The sequence below is a fragment of the Lissotriton helveticus genome, chromosome 2_1, assembly GCF_964261635.1.
Source record: "Lissotriton helveticus chromosome 2_1, aLisHel1.1, whole genome shotgun sequence".
Taxonomy (NCBI): domain Eukaryota; kingdom Metazoa; phylum Chordata; class Amphibia; order Caudata; family Salamandridae; genus Lissotriton; species Lissotriton helveticus.
Window position 1 is genome coordinate 608,859,265 of NC_136059.1, and position 25,867 is coordinate 608,885,131.

Below are 25,867 nucleotides of genomic sequence, written 5' to 3' on the forward strand. Positions count from 1 at the left end.
ATGCCCCCACCTTTTTCCTGGCAAGAGGTGTGTCTGACAGGTTGAACAAAGGTTAGCCTGACAGACACTCTTCTTGTTCAGCTCAAGCAGCCAGGAGCTAGACATGCGCTAAATGCGCATGCTCCTGGCTGCCTGAGCTGAACTTTGCCAGACTGAGTATTTCACAGGCCTGTAGTCGTGACCTCTTCAGCCTAGCAACAGTGCTGTGAGGCCCTCCCCCTCGTGACAAGGGGGATCGTCACTGATTGCCTCTGGGCTAGTCGCTTTAGTTTTTTTTTTCTTTACATCTTGTTATTAAACATAAACAAGTTTCAGTTCAATATCCATGCAAAAATGACAGATTAGGAGAGACATATGATACAGGTTTCACAGTTCTTAATATGTATTCCGCCATAGGTTCCTGTTAGTAAATACCCACATTCTCTAGCCGTATACCATAGCATCATTTCTCCCACATCAGCACAAAACATTTCCCAGGGCCTTAACCCCTTGGCGGAATTACCGCCGCGGCGCTTGGGGGAAGAGGGGGGCCGCGCGGCACCGCCATGCTCGTGAAGGAACCACTCCGCCACGGGCGCGCTGTGCTTGTGACGGAGTGGTTCCGTCACGGCCCCGCCCGCTCATTAGAACGGGCGTGCAGGTGCGGAATTCCTGCAGCGTGGGCGTGGCGGCCGCGCCGTGACGGAACCCCTCCGTCACCAGCACAGCACGTCCGTGGCTCGTGACGGAGTGGTTCCGTCACAAGCACGGAAGGGGTTAATCAAAGGTCCCTATACTCGGTGTATAAATTACAGTGCTAATATACCAGATTGAATATAATCTGCAATCCATGAACTGCATGCAAAACCGCAAGTCATTGGTTTGGATCCTTATAGGTTTTTTCTCAATCTGTTGTTATTCTAAATTTGCAAATAATGGTTCATTTGGGTAGCTGTAATGTCTTGTTAGTACAGACAACCCCAATCACTGTGGCAAGTTTTAAATCCTGACTTTGTGTTTTATTTGGCCATGCACTCCTAGCATATTATGTTTACAAGTATGAATGATCCGTGACTACTACTCCTTTTTAACCCTCATTCTCTTTTGTAACATCTCCTGTACAATGATTTACACCATTGTATGATTTATTGTCTCTTTGTGTTTGATGTAAAGCGCTTTGACACCCCGTAATGCGATGAGTAGCACTGTAAAATAATCACATACAATTAGCGACACTTAGATCGTTATTTGTGTGATACTCGTGCACATAGATACAACTGCCATTCTTACAGTGCTTGCACATCTCTTACATACTGCAGTTGAACAAAGTAAAAAACCAACCCCCAAGTCATAGGTTCTCTAAAGTACTTGTGAAATTATGAACTGTGTGCATTTGTTTTCATCTATTGCATTGGCGTCTATGTGTTAGGGTCCAGATGGCTCACAGACATGGTGATACTTGAACAAGAGAAGGGCTGATGGCCCTTTAAATCAGGCATTTGTTTAAGACCGAACTGGAAGTGAATATAAGGAAGCCCCCACGCTACCTGCACATTGCTGCTCCGAAGAGAAAGCAAACAACGTGCAGGTGCTGCTGAATTTTGTCCTGTGTCACTCAGGACCTCTCCCTTTCTGTTCAAAATCCTCTATTTTAATCACTCTTGATTGAATTGCAGATAAACGACTCAAGGCCTCATGTACCACGATATATTCCCATTGCACAGGGTGTGCAACAGCAGATTACCTTTTTAAAATGTATGCAACTCTGAAAAGGGCTTTTGTAACTTATACCATTTGCAAATAGGATGGCGCATGAAAGAGGCGTCCTGCTATTTGGAATTTGCAATGCAATGTATTAATCGTTTGTGACCACAATTGTTGTTCCAAACCATTCATCAGTTACCTACCCATCACTATTACTAATACCACTGCCACTATTACCACCACCGCTACTACCACCAAGAGTACCACAATATCCACTACTGTCACTAACATCACCAACCGTACCGCCACCACCACAATATCACTAGTACATCCCCACTAGAACCACCACCTGCACCGTCACCTTCAGTATCAATACCGCAACCAATAGTAGCACCATTTTCACTATCAGTACAAACAACAGTACCACCTTAAACACCACCACCATTCCTAACGCTCTACCACCCAAACAGTACCATAAACATATCCACTAGTCCCACCAGTGCCACCACCACATCACCAGTACCACCATCTGTACTGCCAGCATCACCAGTACCACAAACAGTACTACCAGTACAAAAACAGACTGTATTTTGAGGTCTTTCAAGTATATTTCAAGAATAATACTCTGTAGTCGGATGGTGAATAAATAATAAGACTTTTTATTCTTTGTTCAAGAATAATCTAAGTCCAACCGTACCGATGGTACCAGTAAAATCACTGCCAAAAGGACCACCACCAGTAACACCACCGCCACCAGTATGATCACCAGTGCCAGTACTACCACCCCCACCAGTAACACCACCACAAAATACCACTTGTAGCACCACCACTATACTGCAATCCCAGTGGTAAAACCACCACCTGTATCACCACTACTACCACTGTCCATTTCACCATAACTAGTACCACCACCAGTACCCCCTTAACAGTACCACCACCAGTATCACCACCATTACCACCACTAACAGTACCGTCACCACCAGTACTATCACCAGCATCACCCACACTTGCCTCTGTGAACCACCAGTACCACCATTACCACCACCATTACAGTACCAATACCACATCACCCGTACCACCACCTCCACCAGTACATCACTACACCCATACCACCATTTCTCTATCTGAACCACCACAAGACTGCCACCACTAGTACCAGTACTACCCTGAGTATCACTACCATCACCAGTGCTATCACCTCCATCACCAGTACCACCACCAGTATTACCAGTACCTATACCACAGGTACTATCACCTTTACCAATAGTACCAGTACCACGCCACACCCTGTACCCATTGAAGCGCTTTTGAAAGATTTAGTAGTTGCTGATTATCTATCTTTCGCCAAGCGCTTTCATGGGCTATAAGTTCACCCCTCATTGTTGATTTCTAACGATGAAGAGTCTTTTTTCCTAGAGAAAAAAGATGGTTTATATTTCTCATCTCTTCCAGAAAAACGTCCTTCAATAGTACAACTTTATTAAAAAACTAACCCTGCCTTGGGGTTTTACTAAAAGGCATCTGAACTTTCAACTAGAAAGCTGAGTCACACCTAGGGCAATTGCTAGGGATTTGTGCATTCCACTCATGCAGTTTCTCGGGGGTTTAGTACACTAATCAAGAAAAATAAATTTGCATGCATGTAAAATTCGCTCCCCTGAGCATTTGATCATTAAAGAGCAAACTTCAGCCCAGCCTCCCATTACTACAACCTCCTTGCTCCACTCCCCTTGGGCGATACAGAACATTTCATCAGCCTTTCTATGGCTCATGTGTAACCATTGTATCCATTGCCCATGCTTTTTCTTAATGTTTTTGTGATTATATATCACCTTCACTCTCTCTCTTGATTGTATGTCGTGGAGTTTTTTCTTTTCTGTTGAAAAAATTGGAATAGACATTAGTAGGTAGGCTTGAACTTTTAGTTCATGTAAAGATAAAGAATTAATCGGATGTATTAAAGTAATAAATGTAAACTGTAAAAATAAAAAAATACATAAAAAATTGCACTGGAGAACACGATCAGAAATAAATGCTTCTTTATTAGTTTTTACCAAAGTAGTTTTTTTTGTTCAATTATTTAAGCGATTTCTATTCATAAATAAATATAAAATAATTCCTTAATAATTCAGGTGTCCGTTAAATAGTAGTTAAAACGTTGTTTTTACTGAGAAATCCATAATCATTAAGTATCAGCTATGAAAAAGAGTACATCTTTCCTCGTTCCTGCACAATTGTTAGATGTTCTTTTTTTCAGACAAGGCTATATGCTGTTTTCTAAAGACACCACTGATCTGATTTGCTTATACTTGCTTTAAAATGTTGTTTCCTAGTCTTTAAGAACTGAAAAAATGACTGTAGCACATCTTTGAACTATAAAAAAAACCATTCATAAATAAACGTGTCTTTATTAGTTATTAAACTCATTATTGTTCAGTTATGTAATGGATTTTAATTGGTAAATATATTTTTTTATTTTTTTATTAATTTATTATTTAGATCTGATGCCCGCCTTCACAGAGATGATGTTGACATCTGTTTCAGCAAAACCTTAAACTCCTGCAAAGTTCCTCAGATTCGCTATGCGAGCGTGGAGCGCCTCTTGGAAAGATTGACCGACCTGCGCTTCCTTAGCATCGACTTCCTTAATACTTTCCTGCACACCTATCGCATATTCACCACTGCTTTTGTGGTGCTGGAGAAGCTGACAGATATATACAAGAGACCTTTCACATCAATCCCAGTCAGGTATGCGTTGACCCAGCATTTAAGCTACCATAACATTGTTTGAAGCATCAGGAGTGTTGTTTAGTTGCATTGGTCGAATAACCAGCTGTTGTGACAATGCCAGGGCAGTGGTTTTAAATGTTCTTTTTTATTTTGAAACGCTTAATCAGCTCTCCTGTAATGATAAATGACTTTGTTCCTTAAGGTGCTATCTACAGATACTTACTAAATTACACAAATCACAGTACTTGACTTAATCCACAGGGTATTCACCAGGGATCTTTATTAAAATTAGTTATCTGCTTATTGCTAAATACTTATTTAGTAATGTGACTAAGTCATGAGACAGACTCCTACTTGTTTATAAATTGCTTCCAAGAGGAGGGATTTATTTTAATGGAGCCTCAGACCTTCATTCATATTCCCTGTCACCTATGGAGGTAAAGTAAGCAGGTAAAGTATGGGCACTGTACCAAGAGAATAAAGATCGGGCAATGAATGGGATGAGTATTATTTATTAATATTATGAAGTTTTATATAGAGCTAGCCAGACCCAGTGGTATCGGAGCGCTTTACAACTGTCGAATTGCATAGACCAAACAAACATTCATGGTAAGTACAATGAAGATATCAGCACAAGTGCCAAGTGTCTCAAGACAATATCGGGTATGCACTGTGAGTTTTAGAGGGATGAGTAGCCAGTGTCAATGAGTACTCGTAGTACCTTATCTGGATGACGATAGTCTGGGGTCACACCCCCATCAGTGGGTATTGTCAACAGCTCTTCTGCGTCTCATGACCCTTTGCTAGGGACCGATCTAGGAAAAGATCTTTGAGTTGATCTTTGAATTTTGCGAAGGAGGGGGTAGTTGATATGGGGGGGATAGCGTTCCAGATTTTGGGCGCGTTTCCCGCGAAGGTGCGGGCTGCGGTTTTTTGTTTGTGTGCTTTCATCGGGATAAGTAGTAGCGTGTTTGAGCTCCGGAGGGTCTGGGTTTGTCCGGCTTTTTTTAGTATAGAGGCCAAGTATTTGGGTTTGCCTGTGTGAAGGGCTTTGTGGGTGAGGCAGGCTGTTCTGAAACTGGCACGCATTTCAACTGGGAGCCATTTTAGTTCTCTGAGTGCGGGTGAGATATGGTCAAATTTCTTCACTCCTGTGACCATTCTAGCTCCTGCATTTAGTGTTGTTTTTAGGGGGGCCAGGTGTGCCTTTGCTGAGCCTGAGAGGGTTGCGATCCCATAGTTTAATCTGGATAACACCAGTAATTGGGTAACTTGTTTAAGGACCTTAGCTGGGATGAAAGGTTTTATTTTGTTCAATAGCTTTAAGTTCAGGAAGGCGCTCTTGGCAGAGATCTTAATGTGTTTGATCATATTCAGTTTCGGGTCTAGAGTGATGCCTAATGATTTTACAGAATCCACCAGGGTGATATTTCCGTCGAGAGTATCGATCGCAGAAAGCCATTCTGTAATTTGAGGATTCTCTTCTTTGTTTCAGATGAGGAGTATTTCAGTCTTGTCCTGATCGAGTTTTAGGTGGTTCCTTGACAGCCAGTGTTGGACTTCTCTGAGCGTGTCATTGAGTCTCTGAATGCCGTCAATGGATGTGGTGTCCAGATAGATCTGTGTGTCATCGGCATATAGGTGGAAGGGGGTGTTAGCTTTTCTGAGTAGGGTTGTGAGTGGTTCCATGTAAATGTAAAAACGTTGTGGGGAGAACACTGATCTTTGGGGGGCTCCCTTGCTGACTTGATGTAGGTCAGACGTGAAGTTTTTGATTTTTATTCTTTGAGTGCGGTAGCGGAGGAAGGAGGAGAACCATTGTAGGACCACCTCATCTAGACCTGCCCTTTCTTGAAGAGCCTTAATGAGGAGGATGTGATCAACCGTGTCAAAAGCTGCGATGGATAAAGGAGGATGAGAAGGCAGCATTTGTCCGCATCGAATGATTTGTGCATGTCATCAATGACGTTGAGGATCGAGGTTTCCATGCTACATCCCTTTCTAAAGCCCGATTGGTTGGTATCGAGTAGGTTGATGCTATTCAGGTGTTGAGTAAGTTGCAAGAGCACGCATCTTTCTAGGGTTTTGGATAGAAGAGGTAGATTTGAGACTGGTCTGTAGTTATTCAGATCTTTTTGTCTACGCCCGTTTATTTTAGCAGTGGCGTGACTTGCCCCTGTTTGAGGCATTCCGGGATGATGCCGGATCGCAGTGAGCTGTAAATGATCTTGCACCAGAGCGGCACAAGGGAGAGTTTAAGCTTTTTGGTCAGTTGAGGCGGCAGAGGATCTAGAGCGTGTGAGGTAGGCTTAGATGTGGAGATCAGGTTGACTATCTCATCTTCCTGTATAGGGCTGAAAGATTTCCACGATTTTGAGGGAGGCTTGAATGGGGCGTCCTTGATCTCGGGCGGGAGGATCTTGCTGAGGGTATTGATGTTGATGTCTAGTATGAGTTCGATCTTGTTGAACTTTTCCGCAAAGAAGTTTGCAAAATTGTCACATAGTTCTTTGGAGGCTTTAATTGCGGAGGTGGCAGGCTTGGATGTTTGTTGTCTAATGATGTTAAAGAGCTCTCTAGGCCAGTTTTTTGTGCTATCTAGTGCAGTGGATTTTTTGTTCTCTATATATTTTTTGTACTTCCCACGAGCTTCTTTAAGTTGTTCGCGGTGTGTGACTGAGGGGTTGTGTCTCCATAGTCTCTCTGTAGCTCTTAGTTGTCTCCTTTCAGAGTTAATGTCAGAGTTAAACCAAGATCTTGATTGTGTAGTGTGGATTACTAGTAAGAAATTAATCACATTACGCTTTTTCCTTATTCCATGCGACATCAAGCAGTAAGGACAGAACATGACTGACGATAACAGCCAATTCTGGCAGTGTGGTTTGTTCCATTTGTTGTGATGAATAAACAACAATGTTTTTGACTCAACTGCTACTGGTTGCTATGGAAGGCTTGTTGTGGCCAGCATCGAAGGCCATAAATAAAACCAGCGTGTCTAAAGGGTGACATCCTATACAGGTTACAATGTACCACTCAACCAACCCCCAGTAGATGGTGGAAGAGTCCAGAAGTAGAAAATAGAGAAAGAATCAGGAATATCACTTCCTGAGTTCAGGTAAAGTCTGACCGGACCTTGGGAATTAGTTATAAAAAAACCAAACATCAAGTAAGTAGAGTAGATATGGTTTTACACGTAGCAACTCCCTGATTTACCTAAATATGTGTTTGAGGTGTTCTCTACCAAACACAGTCTTAAAGGAAAAGAACTGCCAGGCATCTCTAAAGTTTCAACTTGTGCTTCCCAAGCACCTTAGAACTTATGGTAAGTACCATGTTGCAAGGAGTGATACCAGTCGAGAATCAAACTCTCTGTAACTCTCAAGATGTTAGGGTACGTAGGGCTCTGCCAGATTTATAAACCTAACCCCAGGTCTTCCACAATCTCTAATCACTGTAAGTTTGTCTCTGCTAAACACAGGGTCTATTCATTCTACAGAAATTACAAAATCTTCATGATGTCTCAAGACATTGTCTGAGGACTCTTATACAGCATGAATTGAAAGAACACCAGTGCCCACTGTAATATATGAGGGTGAATGGGCAGCTGTCCGGGGCTGGAGAGTAAAAGCAACCTTTTATGACTTATATTTCACAATTAACTTTAACCTCTCTATCTCCAATGCAGACTCTCAACTTGCGGAACATCTGTCTGAGAGGAGATAGGGCAAAGTAATGGCTGTCTCCTTGACTCCAAAGAGTTGATTCAACCACCGTAAACAGAACAATCGGTGCTTGCAAGAACATCCATCCCTTCTGATTTTGGTCAGAACTTGCATGAATTGGGGCAGTAGGAGACCCCTCTGAAGAATAATGCTACTTATCTTTGGTAGCAATCTTTCTAGAAGATACTCTATCTACCTGCATATTCTCACCTATTGAATATCCCTAGAAACCAGGCTGAAAATGGAAAGTTTCTTTAGCTTTCCAAAGCCAGCGGGGAAGGCTGGATCCATCTCGGCACTAGAAATGCCACCAATGCAAGGTCAAGAGCCATAAAGCACCTGGGCCCCTCCCCTTTAATTTGAAAAATAGCCCTGGGGATGGGTTCCACAGGGCCTAACAAGCCTCGGGCGAGGGCCATGCAGCCCCCACCCCTTTAATTAAAAAAAACAGCCCTGAGGGGATGAGATCCCCAAGTACTAACAAGGCTCGGGGAGGAGGGCCATGAGAACCCCTTCTCCTTTAATTAAAAAAAAGGCGCTAAGGGATGGAGTCCCCAGGGCCTAACAATGGTCGGGGAGGGGGACTACACAACGCCCCTCATGTATAATTTTAAAAAACAGCTGTGGGGAATGAGGTATCCAGGGCCTAATGAGGCTTGGGGAGGTGGGACATGTGGATCCTCTCCCCTTTAAAATATACATGGCCCTGGGGGATGGGGCCGTTAGGACCATAATAGGTTTGGGGTGTGACCCGCTCCCTATAGGCGCTGCTCTGCGTGGGTTTAGTTGCATGCGGGGGGTTTGCTCCAAGCCAGGACATGCAGCCAACCTCCCTGTCACGCACAGCCAAAGTTCACTGATAAAACCAATGGTTAAAGTAACATTATAGTTAGGTGAAATGTTCAGCAACAACGTAACATTTTAAACTCTAAAAGCCATTGAAATTCACCAGTTATAATTTTCTCATGTAACTATAACTAGTGACTAAGGTAACTGTAACTCATGCCCTCTCCGTGCACTGCTAATTATATCACTTCACTCATGACATCTTCTATGACGTTATTGATAATATCATTGCAACATTTGAAGTGAAATTATTGATGAGAAAACTGTGAATGTCAGGGGTGCGAGTTAAAATTACCATAGGGTACCAGTTATCGTTACTCGACATATCTATAGCTATAACTGGTGAAGCTAAACTTGATGCTTTATTTATCACTTAAAGCTGGCTTAAGAAAGACTCCATGCCTGATATAGTCATGGCCCTCCCTCCAGAATATGAAATACATAGATTAGACAGAATTGGACAGTTAGGGGGGGATTAGCCATCGTGATTAAAAAAGGAAACAAGTGTATCACAGAACCCTTGGCGATCCCAGGGAGTGAATGTTTATCTTTTTCAATCTCCCTTTCTCCAAACCTAACACTATCTGGACTGCTAATATATATCGCCCACCTGGCCCTCATGGGGAATCCCTAGCAGAATTGCCTGAAATGCTGACTAGTCTCCTACTGAAAAAAAGTCACATCCTGGTTCTTGGAGACCTGAATTTTCACTTAGAAAATAAGGAACTTCCTAGCTCTAAATGCCTGTTGTCAGACCTGGAAAGTTTACAATTGAATCAATTAGTAACATCAGCCACCCACAATAAAGGACACACCCTCGATCTGGTAATTACAAATAAACCAGATCTGAAAGTAGCCCCACCTACACCAGTCCCTTGGTCAGATCATTTTTTAATTCCAATAGAATTAAAAAGATCAGGGAATAGCAACAATGAATGCTCAGCTCCAAAGAAAAACGGGAAAAAGATGTTGGGCAAAGATTAATCAGCTAGAATGGGAAAAAATACTAACAAACACAGCCAGCTCAGACATAAATGAACTAGGATCAGTGGAGTACAGTATTTAAGATGGGAAGCATGGATCAATACATCTCTGGACCAAGTAGCTCCTAAATTAATGACAAAATGCAATACTAGAACAAGAGCCGAGGGATGGTTCATACCTCAGCTTCTTGAATTAAAAAAACAATGCAAAAGGTATGAAAGAGAATGGAGGAAAACTTACGATCCTTCCCTAAGAGTCGAATACAAAAAGCCATCAGAAACTACCACCAGAACATCAAACTCAGCCAAGCAAGATTCTTTGAGGAAAAAATAAACAACGTTCAAAATTCCTCAAAAGAACTATTCCGAGTAATTAAAATGCTATCCAAGGTTAACTCAACCTCTAGCCCCATGGAAACATCTGTAGAGAGGTGTAATGAAATGGCCACATACTTTCTCTCGAAAATAACGAATATATATAGTAATTTCAAGAACAGGCGAGATACTCCCCCAGAGGAGGATGAAGACAAAGAGTTAGCTTCTGGTCAAAGGCTGACACAGTTCATCCCTATGGAGTTGCAAGAGGCTATAGAACTGATGGAAAGGGTGAAATCTGGCTCTCCGTTAGACCCAGTTCCACCAACATTTCTTAAAGCCGTCACCCCGGTCATTACACCAAAGCTAGTGACAATACTGAACCAACCACTAGAATCAGGAGAAGTCCCAGGAACATGGAAACATGCAATAATAAAGCCCCTATTGAAGAAAGCCAATGCAGATCCGGAACAGCTGGGACATTTTTGACCAATATCCCTGTTACCTTATGCAGTTATGCAGGCAAACTGCTAGAAAAACACTTGAACAGGCATCTGTCTAATTTTCTGGAAAACAACCAGTGTCTGCACCCCACCCAGATGGGCTTCCGAGCACAACACAGTACGGAATCGGCACTTCTGGTGGTGGTAGAAGAACTTAGACAAACTCTAGACAAGGGGAAATCCGCGGTGGTTCTCCTGCTGGATTTGAGCGCCGCCTTCGATACGGTGGATCACCGTATAGTAGGTAAAAGGCTAGCCAATATTGGGATACAGGGCAACACTCTCAAATGGCTGCAATCTTTCCTGAACAAAATAACCTTCCAAGTTCAAGAAAACTCCACCCGCTCGGAAATTAGGAACCTAGAGTGTGGGGTGCCCCAGGGATCAGCCCTGAGCCCGAGCCTTTTTAACATTTATATGGAACCCCTTGCAGATATTGTACAAGAGTTTAACATATCTATGACCTCCTACGCCGATGATACCCAATTAGTGATATCATTAGACCCAAAAAATAACACAGACGGAGAGAAGCTGTCACCTTGCTTGTTAATAGTCAAAGAGTGGATGACAAAAAGCTGCCTAAAGCTAAATGGAGAAAAAAAAGAGATTCTATACCTAGGGAACAAACTAATACCCAGCCCCAGAGAGCTTAGGTAAAATACCTATGGCAGCATATACTATTAAAAGCCTAGGCTTCTGGTTAGAATCTGATCTATCTATGCGGACTCAAGCCACTAAGGTAGCGGCTATATGTTTTGGCCTATTAAGAGGCATCAGGAATATCCTGGACAGAGTGCCAACTCACTTAAGGAAGACAGTGATCCATTCTCTAGTCACAGCGGCTTGACTACTTTGCAATATTCCCAATCGGGAGCCGGTAAAAAAACACTTAGTTAAGTTACATTGGCTCCCAATAGAGGCAAGAATACAATTAAAAACGCTAATCATCGCACACAGAGCACGTCATGACAAAGGTCCAGGTAAAATCAAGAAGCTTATTTCGCCATACATACCACTCAGACAGCTGCGGTCCAGTACAGCAGATTGCCTGATGCAAACAAAGGTCAAAAGAGAAAGATGGGGGGGTAGAGCCTTTTCACATCTAGCTCCCAAACTTTGGAACTCCATTCCATCAGAATATAGAAAGCTCGACAATGAATTGCAATTTTGGAAGCAAATGAAAATGTGGCTGTTCAAGCAATATCTGTGAAACTCCCCACTCTTCGCTTGTAACTGATCATTAGCGCTGGGATGCCCGAGGGCAGCCATGCGCTCTATAAATCCGCCATAATAATAATAATAATAATTTCAGTGGTTTTTAGAGTTTAAAAAGTTATTTTCAATCTCTTCCTCATTTGTGTTTCCTTTTCTTCTCTCTCAATGACTTCGAGGAGGAGGAGAAATGCAACCTTGAATTAGATTGCAACTGGCGTAGACTGCAACGCTATTCCTGGGTCGGGCCATGAAGACCTTGGCTTCACATTCTTTGATGGCCTTGAGGTGCATAAGGACCTTAGGTTGTCTTTTGGCCCCAAACACTACACACATACCTCGTGAGGGTCTGAAATGAATGGGCAGTTGTCCAATTAGTTTGAAACCTGATCTCTTAGGAGTTGATATCCTAAGCACTGCATTGCAACTGTTTTGAGAAAATCACTGTTCAATGCTGAAGAAACAGTTGAGAAACAAAAAGAGGAATTCCAGATCTGTGTTCAAGAGTGAAGAAATAAGAGAGCTGACGTGACTGCGCCAGTGTAGCCACTTTATGACACAAGAGATGTCATTCTGGAATTTTTTCTGGCACCAAGATGCAGTAAGCAACCCAAGTGACACAGGAGAGCAATTGACAATTTTCCGGATCTTGTTTGCCGCCTTGAGATATTCAACAATTCGAATATATGTAACTACCATACCCTAATAACTCTGTAGACTATAGTCTGGTACTCCAAAGGATTTTCACAATGCAGATCATCTTTCCCCAAAAGCAAATGTGAATTTCTGAAAGACACTCTCAAATTCTTAAGATATGGGTTTTGCACCAAAGCAGTAGAATGCTCAAAAAAGATAGAATATATATAAATCACCATAGATTATGGTCCACACCCTGTGACAAATCATTGCGCCCTTCGGTGAACTAACACGGACCTAGTCAGAGTGGACCTGGTCAGATAGAAATAAAATGACATTTCAAATTAACATAGATATTTTCGTACAAGATGCAACAATGACGTTTTAAGACACAGCAAAAAGCAAAAGTGCTGGTAGTTGACACCAGCCAATGTGGTCTGCAAGCAATTCTCCTCCAAGATTGATTGCTCAAGGTACAAACGCAAACACATTATCAATTGATGAAATCAAGAAAGCAACTACCAATGATGAATGTCTTCTCACGCTCTCCCACACTAGCCAAGACAATGCCTGGAAAGTTTCCTAGAAGGCCATTGACACTGAAAATCACCATGCAAACTACACTGGAGCTATCTGCAAAATAAGACCAAGTTCAACAACGGAAGGAATAAGACTAAGAGGACACCAAATTGTAATGCCTTTGTCTTTGATTTCTAGAGTGATGCAGTTAGCACACAAAGGCCATCAGGCAATGGTAATTATGACAAGCTTATGCTTCACAGGTCTGGGCACCACCATATAGAACTTGACCAACCAGTGTGGTCTTTGACAAACCAGGCAGATTTATCCACAATTTGTGTGTGTCTATGGTATTTCTATCGCACAGACATAGTCAAAAGGCAGCAGATACCTGTACAGGGTCAAAGATAAGCATAAAGTCAGTGATTGCTAGGTAAAGAAGCTGAGTTGTAGACCGGTAATATATTGTGATGTAGTGTTCTTTAAAAGAGTAAGTCTTCAACTGTTTCCTACTTTGGAGTACTGCTGTAGCAGTTGTGATGGTACAGGGATGTTGTTCCAGATCCTAGGTGCCTAGCTGGGAAAAGGCTGCTGCTCTGTTCTTTCCATTTCTTCTTCTACAGTCTGATGGTGTCCTGACTGTGAGCGTGCTGAGAACCACCAGAAATGGGGAACTTGGCTGCAAGATAAGCAAGGGTTCTGGTCATTGTGATGTAGCTGGTTTTGAAGATGGTGCAGACACCACCTTCAAAACCAGGCACCTATTCACTAGAGTTTTATGTATTTTACTTTTTGATTAGTAATGTGAAAACAACATGTTTTTTTTTTTAATTTGTAACTGGGGCTATTTATTTCTGGATTATATTTGTTTGAGCCGTTCGGCTCATTATTGATTGAAACTCTGTCTATCAATATTCCTGAATTTCCTAACTTGGAACCTCTGTTGTTTATTCGTATAGTACTGCCCCTGGTTCCAGGTACGGTTTGGGTTGTCAAGTTCAAGTTCATAAAGCTTTATTCGATTTTTACAATCATAAAAGCATATACAGCCACAAGAGCACATAAGAGTCCTGATTTAAAACAGATATCATACATAAATTCATTAAAAACCCCATGAATAAAAACGAGCTTTAAAACCAGTAAAAACCTCAGGTTAAAAGAATAAAACATTGGACATATACACACTACAAAAACAGTATAAAAAGTTATTAAATCTAATCAAGGACAATGTGCAATTTGACGCGCCCCCAAGATTCAAGCCCAGCCTAGGAATTTCGCCATAGCTAGTACAATGGGTAATGATGTATCTGTTCGCAAAATTCGATCAGCCTCCGCCGCTACCCTGGTACCAAGTAACTTGCAAATTGGTAACAGCCATGCCCGACGTGGGGCAGCATAGATATCACAAATCCAAAGAATATGCGCTGTGGTCTCAATTTCGGCAGTGCATCCTGGGCACCCAGCTGACGAGTGTGGTGACCATTTCAGGGTAAAAGATCTTACTGGTAGAGACCCCACCCTGAACTGAAAATACAATTTACGATCCATAGGTTTCGTGATTGCATCCCAGTATGATTCCAGCCTGGGGACCAGTTTATGGTCCAAAAAGCGGCTCGTAAGGGAGGAAGACGTTTGTTGTCTGACATTACTCAATGCAAACAGTTCCCAATACTTAGCCTTCAGCATAGATTTAGATGGAAAAATAGAATTTGCAGGGTCGGTCCACAATGCTGTCAATCCTAGCTCCCCTAAAAGATTTCGGACTGCCCTGAGCCATTTGATTTGATGCAATGTGTCTGATTTAATAATGTCTAAGAAACCCTGGGCATAGCCAATAAGTTCTGGAGTAGTCCATAGTCTCCTCCAATACAGGAGGGGGCCCAATTTGGCTATGGCTGCAATGGGTTTCTTGCCTAGATCTAGTAATAATGGACACATTGGGGAGCTCTGGGGAAGTCTGGTTATATTTCTTAGAAACCTATTCTCTGCTGAGGTAAGGGCAACAAGATTCTCACCGCCCCATACCTCTGAACCATACAATGCTGAACTAAAGGCTTTCAGATTATAGATTTTAAGGGCGGGGCTGATGGGCTTTGATATGGAGCGATTATGCTCCTGGCAAAGACCCCCGGATATCTGTCTGAGCTTGAGTGAGGCTAGATCGATTTGCCGGTCCCACTTCATACTGCCTTGGAAGTTAACTCCCAAATAAGTAAACTCATTGACAAATTCTAGGGGGCCCTCCTTCATTGCAAAACCTCTTGTGTTTGCCTTTCGTGCATTAAATGCCATTAGTTTTGTATTAGACACGTTGACCTTCAATCTCCTCTCACAGCAGAAATCCTCAAAAATTTTAAGAGCTTTCTTAAGTCCACTCGGGGTCTTGGAGAGAATCAGCGTGTTGTCGGCAAACATCAGAATGGGTACCTTATCACCTGCTAATATGGGGGCATCGGTCGAGTTTTTGCTCATGCATTCAGCTATTCCATTAATATATAGCGTGAACAACGTAGGGGCCATCACACAGCCCTGTCTAACACCACGTTCCACCGGAAATGATTCAGTGACTTCCCCCTGTCCCCCCCATCTAATTTGGGCCTTGTTATCTTCATGAAGTCTACTGATGAGGGTTAGGAGATCCAGTGGAAGACCTAGTTGTTTTAGGACAAGCCATAAATTCCAACAGGGGACTAAATCAAAGGCCGCCCTAAGATCTACAAAGGCGGCATAAAGGCTACCTTTACCCAAAATAACTTGCTTCCAGTAGATTAAAATAGATCGGAAAACTTGGTCGATAGTGCTTGTTGCAACTCTGAATCCGGCTTGGAAAGGAGATAAGATTCGGAACTCCTCTATCCACCCCTGGAGTCTATTGAGCACCATCCTTCCAACTATTTTCTGGGAGCAGTCAAGAAGACTAATTGGCCTGTAGTTCCCAGGGCAGTCTTTGTCTCCTTTTTTAAAAACAGGGATGATTTCTGCATTTTTCCAGGATGCAGGAATCGATGCCCCTTGGGCAATTGTGTTGGAAAGTAAAAAGATGTATCGGCACCAGCTTGGTTTGTCATGTAACAGGGTATCGCCTGGTATGCCATCGGGCCCCGGCACTTTCCCAGGTAAGATGGAACTCAATGCAATCTCAACCTCCCTCAGGGTGAAGGTTTCCCTCTGATACAACACATTTATAACTTCTACTTCCCCCTCCAGGGGGGTAGCAGAATATTGAGGTTTAAAGTGGTTGACCCAGGCGGTGACAGAAACATAATTCTGAGGGCGCTCAGCCTGGCCCCTGTTTGACCATTTGTATGTGTTCCAAAACAGCTCAGGGTCCTTAGAAGCACAAGCCGTCCGTAGGTCTTGCCATCTTTGATCTTCCCATGCTTTCTTGGCCCTACGTTGTGCTGCCTTATAGTGTGCTCGTGCTTCACGTACTTTAAGTGGAATACCCCCCTTAATCGCTTTCCCTAGAGCCTCACGTGCCGTCTGTACTCAACTTGTGCGGGCATTTTGGGTTTCTTTCCCTTCTTTTCAAAAAAAGTGCGTAAGAGATTAAAAAAACCAGTATGAATGTTTCCTGAGCTGTCATGAGCTCCAATCTGTAATGCACTGCTCTCGAGCTCTCTAGTGGCCAGTTGCAAGCTTTGCGCTACATTATCAAGGAGAGTTGGAGATTCTTTAACCTGGACCCACTTGAGTCTCCTCAGGTCATTGGCTTGAACAACCTCCCCAATATAACTACTGTCCCCGTGATGTAGGTCAGGCAAGGAACAAGTTACAAACATGGAGCAACAAAGCGGATTATGATCACTTTCCACCTGATCAATAATCATCATGTCCTCCACAGATGATCATAGACTTACCAGTATGTAATCAATTCTGCTTGTGGAGTATCCATTATAAAAGGTTGGTGAACCTAGCCTGTCTGATTTTGTACGACCATTCAAGGCCCTTAGGCCTCGTTCACTGCAAATACTATTCATCTGAATGATCACATCGGTCCACTTCCTGATTGGCAACAGCTCAAGCGTTGGAACCGACCAGTTCCTATCTTCTGCCTCAGCCCATATAGCGTCCTCCAAGGTAAGTGGTTCAAATGTAATGTTAAAATCACCCATAACGATTACCTTGGTAATGGCTGGTAAGGTATCAAGGAGCTGTTCCAGAGCCGCTAAAACTCATGAATGCTTCCCCCTTGTTCCCCTAGCATAGATGTTGATTAATAGAATCGCTAAGTGGGTGTTAAAGGTTAATTTAATCACTTGAATGTCATTATTCTTGATGGGGATAACGTGGATGTTCGCTTTAAGCTCTTGCCGAACCCACATTGTTAGACCTCCCGAGGACCTGCCTTTCCCCTCCCTCACAGCTGCTATGGAATAATTCAAATAACCTCCACAAAACTTGGGAGTGTCTGCCCAAGTCTCCTGAAAGGCACTAATATCATAATTCTTAATAAAAGAGTTCCATTCAAGTAAGGGAAGCTTCGAGCTAAGGCCTGCAATATTCCAGCCCAAGAAGCTACACATTTTCAATACCTCTGTCGGGCTTTCAGAGGGGATGGGAACTAATGACAAAGTGCTCGGTATGTTGGTCTGAGAGGAGCCCAATAGACCAGGTCCCCCAGTGCCACCTATTTGAGATGCCATATTGCAAGAATTGATTGTCAGGAGCCTGTACTCTCCCCCCAAAACGGAATACACCATAGGATTTATAAATGAATCCCCTGGTGTGTTCGCTTGAATTAGTCAATCATTAGACTCAAGGCATAAAGAGCCTTGTAGTCTTTGAAGACCCTGCCGGGATTCAGCCCCAAAACCAAACGGAAATCGCCTAAACTGTATTCTGGATTTATCAGGGCCACTTGTGCGGAATTCCAACATGAAAAGATTATCAACAAGATCTACGCTATTCAAGGTCAGTTCAATGCTATCTAGAGGTTGATCATTCAGCGAGATCCTTCGTGCAGCCAAGATATCCTCCCTAATCAATGATCGGCACCCTCTCACATGTCTAATCCAATGGATAGATTTGTTAATCAATGAGTCACAAGACTCAATAACACCATGGCATGATGATTTTGGGACATTAACCATATAGATTTTGTGTGGATCTTGTGTTTCCAATCTAATCCCTCTAGCTTGCTCCTGCACCTGAGCGGGAAGACTTTGCCCATTAAATCCACGGGCGCTATCCCTTTGGTGGAAATGGCTATTACTATCATGACCACCTAAGGATTGAATGGAGGAGGAGAATTCCTTTGGAGCAGTAAACCTCGCTATTTGAGTCGATGAACCAATTGGACCTCGCTTATTTGTAATATTTTGGCCCTTGCTTCTGGAGAGTCCTGTGGTTACATCAGCAACCGAGCATAGGGTTGGACATGCCCGGGATCCCTCGTTGACTATGCGAATGGGTAATGGCGGGACTTCCGGGTTATTAGTGTCCCGAGTAACCGCTTTTGTTGGTCAGCTCTAGAGGTTAAGAGCCTCACCAGATTAAGCAACTCGGCCACAGAGCCCTTCAGTTCCTGTACTTCTGCATTCAATGTTGACACTTCCTCTGCATTCAATGTTGACACTTCCTGCGCTAAATGACCTGGGGAACGGTCTCGCTCACCAGCCAGAGAGTTACACTTACAGGCAAGACTCGCAGTTTGCGTTTGGGCATGGGTTCTCGTGGATTCGTTAGCCTTCAACCCGTTTACTGGGTCTACTTCGCCAGTGCTGCAAATCTCTTAATACAGGTAACAATTGGGTTAATGTGAGTAACATAATCAGTACTAACACTATCCCCGCCATGGCTGGAAGCAATAATACTATCTGGGAGTGCTACTTCTAGTCTGTTATCACCCACTATACTGGCTGACTAATGCTTTCGTGGCTTACAGAACATATCTGGAATAGGTAACTGTACGCTCTGTGCCTGTGGCTTCCTTAGGGGAGGGGATTTAATGTGTGGTGGAATAAGAGGGGCAGATTCAAGGATTTCTGTACACTCGCTAATCAGTGTATCAATCCGAGCAATAACACAATTGTTGGTAATAGCCTTAGATGACTTTTTTGCTTTTTTCCTACTGTTCCTCTTTGGCACCCCCTCAGTTCCCTCCCCACTCACGTCCAGAGCTTTCCTCTTCCCCATAGTCCACTGTTGGTATCAAAACTGCAACTATATGTGCTCCAAAAAGAAAGAAAAAAGAGTAATGAATATAAAAGACCTTTTTTCCGAACCAAGGATTAAACAGTACCCAATGCTCTATGAATCACACTGTATAAAGAAGCACAATGTTGTATTTGAACAAAGCACCCAGAAACAAGTTTGTTCCTAAATAACAGTACCTTTAGAGACACCAAAGTCAATCTAGTCTCATACACCATGACTAAGAGGAATGGCCCTGCCCTGGCTCCTCCTGGCTTTGACGGGCCGCGCAGTTTTATGCGCCTCCTGGCGCTTTGGGGCGATGTCAGGGGTGAGCGCTGCCGCAAAGGAGCCTGAGGCCTGGGGGGATGTAGTTCTCCAAGCCCCAGATGACTCTCCTAGGGCAGCCGACGCAGACAGCAAGGGTCGCCGGTATGCCTCCTCCACGCTCCCCTGACGCTGGAAGCAGCCCTCTGCCAACCTCCCTTGTAGCCTCAGGTGAGTTTATGCAATTTTGAATGCCACCAGTCTCACATGTCAGGGGCCACTCGAAAGTGCAGCCACCAGGAGCTCGCTCTGGGCACCCACACAGAGATAGGGTGTACCTCGCGGTCCGATATGGCCGCCGATGAAAATGCGGGGGACGGTGTCTCGTGTGATGAAGATCGTGTTTCTGTATTCAGTGCCTGCTGCCCTGATAGAGAGATGGGCTCTGTTTATCAGCAGAGGACCCTCACGAACGAACTCCAAATCCGGCCCCCAACTCCATGATGAGCTGTGCAAACAGGAGAGCACCGCAGCCCGTTATAGTCACTGAGTCCTGGGCAAGCGCTCAGTGTCCCAGCTACCGGTTGCCTCACCTTAAAGTTGCCGTTGAGTAGCACTGAGGCTCCCACCCCACGCTCGACTTTCAGCCTTCCGTACTTTTCAGCTTTCTGCAGTGTTCAAATTGTCCGCTCCCCCTGACTCAAACATGCAACGCTGTGCTAAGGCTCTGCTACTGCACTGACGGTCACTGCTGGTTTCTGTTAGTACTTCGCTAACTTCAAAGACATGCCCTCGGGGCTTCCGCGGTGATTTTGGCTCCGCGTTCTGCTCCGCGTTCTGAAGCGGTCGCCATACCACTCTCCACTGCTGCTCGGCTCATTATTGATTGAAATTCTGTCTATCAATATTCCTGAATTTCCTAACTTGGAACCTCTGTTGTTTATTCATATAGTACTGCCCCTGGTTCCAGGTACGGTTTGGGTTGTATATAATTGATTGTCTTGTAAGGCATTCTGCATTTGTTGGTGGTTTCATTGATGTACTGTGAGGATGCTTGGTGTTCTGTTCTTCTTCCATATTGTTTCTGTGGATAGTTTGTTGTCAACAAGATCTTTAGCGTACCAAGGTGCTGAAGGCTTTGGCTTACATTTGTGTGTTTTGAATGGGGTGTGGATGGTAACATAGTTTTCCCAAAAAGTATTGAAGATGTTTAGAAGTGTGTTGGTATTGGATGTGGAGTTGATAGGGTGAGAGATGAGTTTAAGCATTAGGTTTACTACGGATACGTTTTTGAAGGATCTGAGGATTTGTTCTTTTTTTTTTGTTGATCTTGGTTTGTTGGTAAAACTCTGAGCAAGATAGTAAGGATGGCTGAATGGTAGGTCCAGTTCAGGAGTATTGGTGGTATGCACTGTATTTTCGGTGATTTTGAGAAGACAAGGTTTAGAATGTGGCCTTTGTGGTGTGTTGGTTATGTGACATGCTGTAGCAGTTTGAGTGTTTTGAAGAGGGTGTCTCTTGTGTTTTTTTAGCTTGTGTTGTATGACAGGTTGACCCTATCGAAGAGGGTGGTGCTTGCATGTTGGATGGATGAGGTGGTGATGAGATCTGATAATTCAACCACAAATTCCCATCATCAGAATAAAACGAGTGCCACAAACCATGGACTTCCTGAATACCAACTTCTACACCACCCTTGATGGCCATAATCTCAAAGTGACCTTGTAGGCTGGCACTAAGTACCTATTATTAAAATGTGTTGCTTTTACTTCTTTTGAGAAAGTGTTACCCAATGTAGAGAAAGTTCCAACAACCCAATGCATTCCAGAATAAATTAAGACCAGCAACAGGCCCCTCTGTTCCAGTTGGAGTTTCAGGAATGCATTGAAAAAATTTATTTTACACCTATTGACCACAGCAATAGCTCCGCAGGCCAACAGAGTGGTTACATGCTTTTTGTGAACACTAAAGAAGCTGCAATGGGCCATACACAATTTTCTGAGCATCACAATCAACCACTTCATTGCTCTTCTAAGTGCATGATAGTCTGAATGCTGTTTTTTGTCAGCTATCAGAGACACTATACCCACTGTAAAGCCTGCTTCCTTCCTCCCCTACCTCCCACCACCAATGTAGCAGATAGTGAATCAGGAAAATGCCACAGCAAGGAAAGTCTCAGGGGGCACTGCACTGTAAAAACTGAGGAACTGCACCCCAGGGCCTCATCAAATTTGTAATATTAGTGCTGATGGACCAGGAGGATGGAGTGTCTAATCCCCACTGCTGAACGGCACCCCCAACTGATAGCTGATGGGCTGCGGGGCAACCTTCCAGGCACTTGCACAGTACTGCTACCCTATTGACACCCCTTTGGTGACTGCAACTAGAGGAAGGTGCTGCATATAGTGTCCCATGTGATATCCACTGTGCAAGTCGGTAGTTTTGGGAGCCCTAGTAGCGCCTCTTGCCCATCATACCCTGGAACTGACTAACCAGTGGAAGCCCTCCCCTGGGTGGGGCTTCTGTCTCCCAGTGTTGCGGCACCCGGCGAGAGTGGCCCAAACACAAAGTCACTAGTTTGAGGAACACTGGAATGCTCTCTGTGGTATAACTAACAGGTATAACTAACAGGTAGCCACTCACTGCTTTGATAACCACGTAAGCCGTTTTCCCATCTCTACTATGGGTAACATGATCAGATAAAGAGACATGGATTCTATTAGAATGCCATTAGGAGGCCCTGCACAGACTACAAGGAAAGATGAACTGTCCACACAGTCACAGTGGCCTGTTAAGGGCCTACCTTTCAATATATTCTCCAAACCATCACAGCCTCTAGAGAAGTCCTCAAGACTAATATTGATACACTGGAGTGGACCTGGGCATCCTTAAAGTTGATCATTGACAACTGGCAGAAGGAGTTACAACAGCTGAAAAAACAATCTCGAAGATACCAGCGGACCTGGCAGCCCTACCGAGCGACTCATGACAGACTGGTCCCAACCAGGGGTCCCCTAGGTGGAAATGTGGATGACGAGGACCGAAACCCAGGAACAGAAGCCCTCGCGGGGCATCCCCTCGGGAGAAGAGGCCCACAGAAAACAGCAAAAAGTCATAGAGGAGACAGCGTCGATGAGCAGCAGAGGTGCAAGTCTGACCTCCACTGTGGTGGACAATTCAGATCAATTTAATTCGGACTGAGAATCCAACTCATTCACTGTTTCAAAAAGCGAAATGCCTGAGGCTATGCCTGGCACTGCTGACAAACTGATCTGATGAGAACACGTTGATGTACCCTTTGGGTTCTTTACGGAGGGGAGCAAATGCAGGTTTGGGAATAAGGGACCTTGGTGCTGTTATACAATTCCCCTAGGCCTGCACTTAAGGTTCATTGTGTCTACTGAGATGGGGGATTGGCCTGGAGCACGCCCACGAATTCACAAGCCCTCTTGTTTGTTGTTGACGCAGGTGCACCCATTCTGGTTTGCATTCTGAGTGGAAGTTTGGATGGGGTAGTTCGCCTGCTTGTGTTGGGGCCTGGGAGTTTCAGAAGTTTGTTGTTTCACTGTTGGGGATTTTATCAGGGGTTGTACTCCCTTAGTGCCTCACTCACTATCTCAACATTGGATGGCAGTGAGTGTGGTCATGTTTGCGACACTCTTGAACGTATTCCTTATACTTACAAATTTAGGATGGTGATGCCTTTGACTCACAAAATTATGTCCGGGAATTTAAGGAGGATGCACACTATGGCCAAGAGATACAAAGTATTTTTGTACCTTAATAGAGGGGAGTTCAGATAGCGCTCCTCCAAGAGACGCATTTGACAGCTTAGGGAGGAACAGCACTGTAACGCATGTGGAGAGGGCAAGCATAATATACCACCTACTTGGCCTATCCATGAGCCACATTAATCTGGATAAGTCCTGGGACCTCTTTCCAGCACACTGGGGATCTAATTGACCCAGAAGGCAGATATTGGGTGGTCATGGGCTGCCTGAATGGGCAAGGTATCACACTAATCAGCATTTATGCACCAAACATACATCAGAGGGCATTTTTTGCTGAACTGTCATGTGTGCTGGCCCCCTACTTGGTGGGCTCAGTCATTACGGGAGAGGACTTTAATTGTATTGCCGACTCTGAACTTGACTGTTCTCACCCCTCATTGCGCGATTCCCCTATAAAAAAACTGGGCTGAGCATTTGTCGACTGGCAGACAGAATGGAGCCTTGTTGAATCCAGGCAATTATTATTCCCACAGGACAGGGACTACTTTTTCTTCTCTGCACTGCATAACCTCCATGTGCATTTAGGTGTGTTTCTCAGCACCCCAAATGTTCATGTTTCATATGAACTGCGGAATATCTGTCCGAAACCATGTCCGATCATAATCCAATCCTATTGACATTGACGTGGGAAAAGACGCAGCTCTACATTCCAACTGGAAGCTGAAGCCAGAGTCCCAAGAGGATCAAGTTTTTGGAGGCTATAGGGAACCACATAAAACAGTAGTTCAAAGATAACAATGGCTCTGCCTCCACTATATAAGTGTAATTGGACATCTTTAAAGTAGTGCTTAGGGGCAGGTGTATAGCTGAATTGATGGAGGTGAGACATACATTACTAGCGGAAATCTCAGCATCCAAAGAGGCATTGCGGATGGTTGAGTCGAGAAGACCAGGTCACCCAGAAATACAAATGGAGCTCTTGGAAAGCAGAGAAAAAGAGGCAAAGCATGTGGAGCACTGGAAGTGCTTCGACAATAAGGGTTATATGACTAGGGCTCACATAGAACGAGACTGCACATATACACTACTGGCCTGGCTAGCAAACCCTGCTAAACGGGGTTCGGTGATTTTTTAAATCGAATCCAATGCCAGTCACAAACAGTATCAGCAAGAGGACATTAATAAAGAGTTCCATAACTATTATTCTAAACTCTATCATAGCTCACTCACTTGCTCTATGACTAATATAGACAGTTTCTTATCACCACTGATGTTTCCGACTCTGTCCCCTGGGGAATCAGAAGCCTTGGACGGTGTGATTTTGCTGCCAGAGCTTAGAGCTGCAATAAAAGCAATGGCTCAGGGAAAGACACCAGGCACTGTTGACCTTCCGGTGGAGCTGTATGCCACTTATGCAGAAGATCTGACTCCTAAATTGATAGACCTTTCCAACACAGTTAAAGACACAGGCTTATTACTGGCGGCGGTGATAGTTCCTTTATTGAAACTGGCACATGATAAAAGAGCTTACCAACCCTTAGTGCTGCTAAAAATCGATTATAAGATACTCAGCAGGATACTTACCACTAGGCTCCTCTCCCATACATCACTCTCATACATCCAGACCAAGTGGGCTTTATCCCAGGTCGAAATACAGCAACGAAAATGCAGAGAGTGCTCGCCCTCCTGTATAATGATACATATGATCGTACAGGGGTAGCGATATTCGTGGTGGATATTGAGGAGAAGGCTTTTGATAGCCTGGAATGGGCCTTCCTCTACACAGTCATGATACGTTTCCAGCTGGGTGGTGATTTATAGACTTATTTGCTCTAGCAATGGAGCCTGTAGCTGCCTATTCGAGAACTGGGGATGCCATCAGGGGTATTGAATGTGGAACCATTATAACTCCCTATGCGCTGAGGATCTCAGATTTTTTTGCACAACACAACAACGGCGCTTATGGATGCCCTTGAGCTATTAGATTGATTTGGACTGCAGTCAGGGCTGAGAGTTAACTGGCAAAAGTCACATGTTTTCCCTACACTTGTGGACCGTTGTCAACCATAGGAGGAGATAGAACTGCAATGGGAACTCGGCTGCTTCCAATATCTGAGAGTGAAAATCTTCCATGACCCTACCAAGTTTCTGGAACGAAATATTGGGAAGGCAATTAGAGATGTCAGGAAGAGCATTGAGTTCTGGAGCGCGCTCCCCCAATTGGCGGCCAGCAGAGTCGCACTATTAAAAATGATAGCTTCACCGCAGCTGCTTTGCCGCTTTGTGGTGCTACTGGTGTGGATACCTTGAGCTCTGTGTAGGGAACTGGATTCCATTACTATAGCCTTTCTTTGGGGATTGGGTCGCAGACGGGTAGCTTTAACTACCTTGCAGAGACCAGTGAATGACGCTGGCCTAGCAGTGCCAGATTTCGAGACTTATGACGGGGCAGCCTTTCTTTGGGGATTGGGTCGCAGACCGGTAGCTTTAACTAGCTTGCAGAGAGCAGTGAATGACGCTGGCCTGCCTAGCAGTGCCAGATTTCGAGACTTACTACGGAGCAGCACAGCTCCAGTGGCTGAAGC

At 44.1% G+C, this 25,867-nt stretch overlaps 1 protein-coding gene across 2 annotated transcripts in view; it reads left to right on the plus strand.

Annotated features, from left to right (window-relative positions):
• The window catches only part of RASGRF2 (Ras protein specific guanine nucleotide releasing factor 2), a 1,720,695-nt gene that overhangs the window by 1,039,221 nt on the left and 655,607 nt on the right, over positions 1–25,867 (plus strand). For both annotated transcript variants that reach the window (XM_078675315.1, XM_078675317.1), the window contains exon 14: positions 4,183–4,431. In XM_078675315.1, coding sequence (XP_078531441.1) covers positions 4,183–4,431 — 249 coding nt within the window. The remainder of the gene's footprint in view (positions 1–4,182; positions 4,432–25,867) is intronic.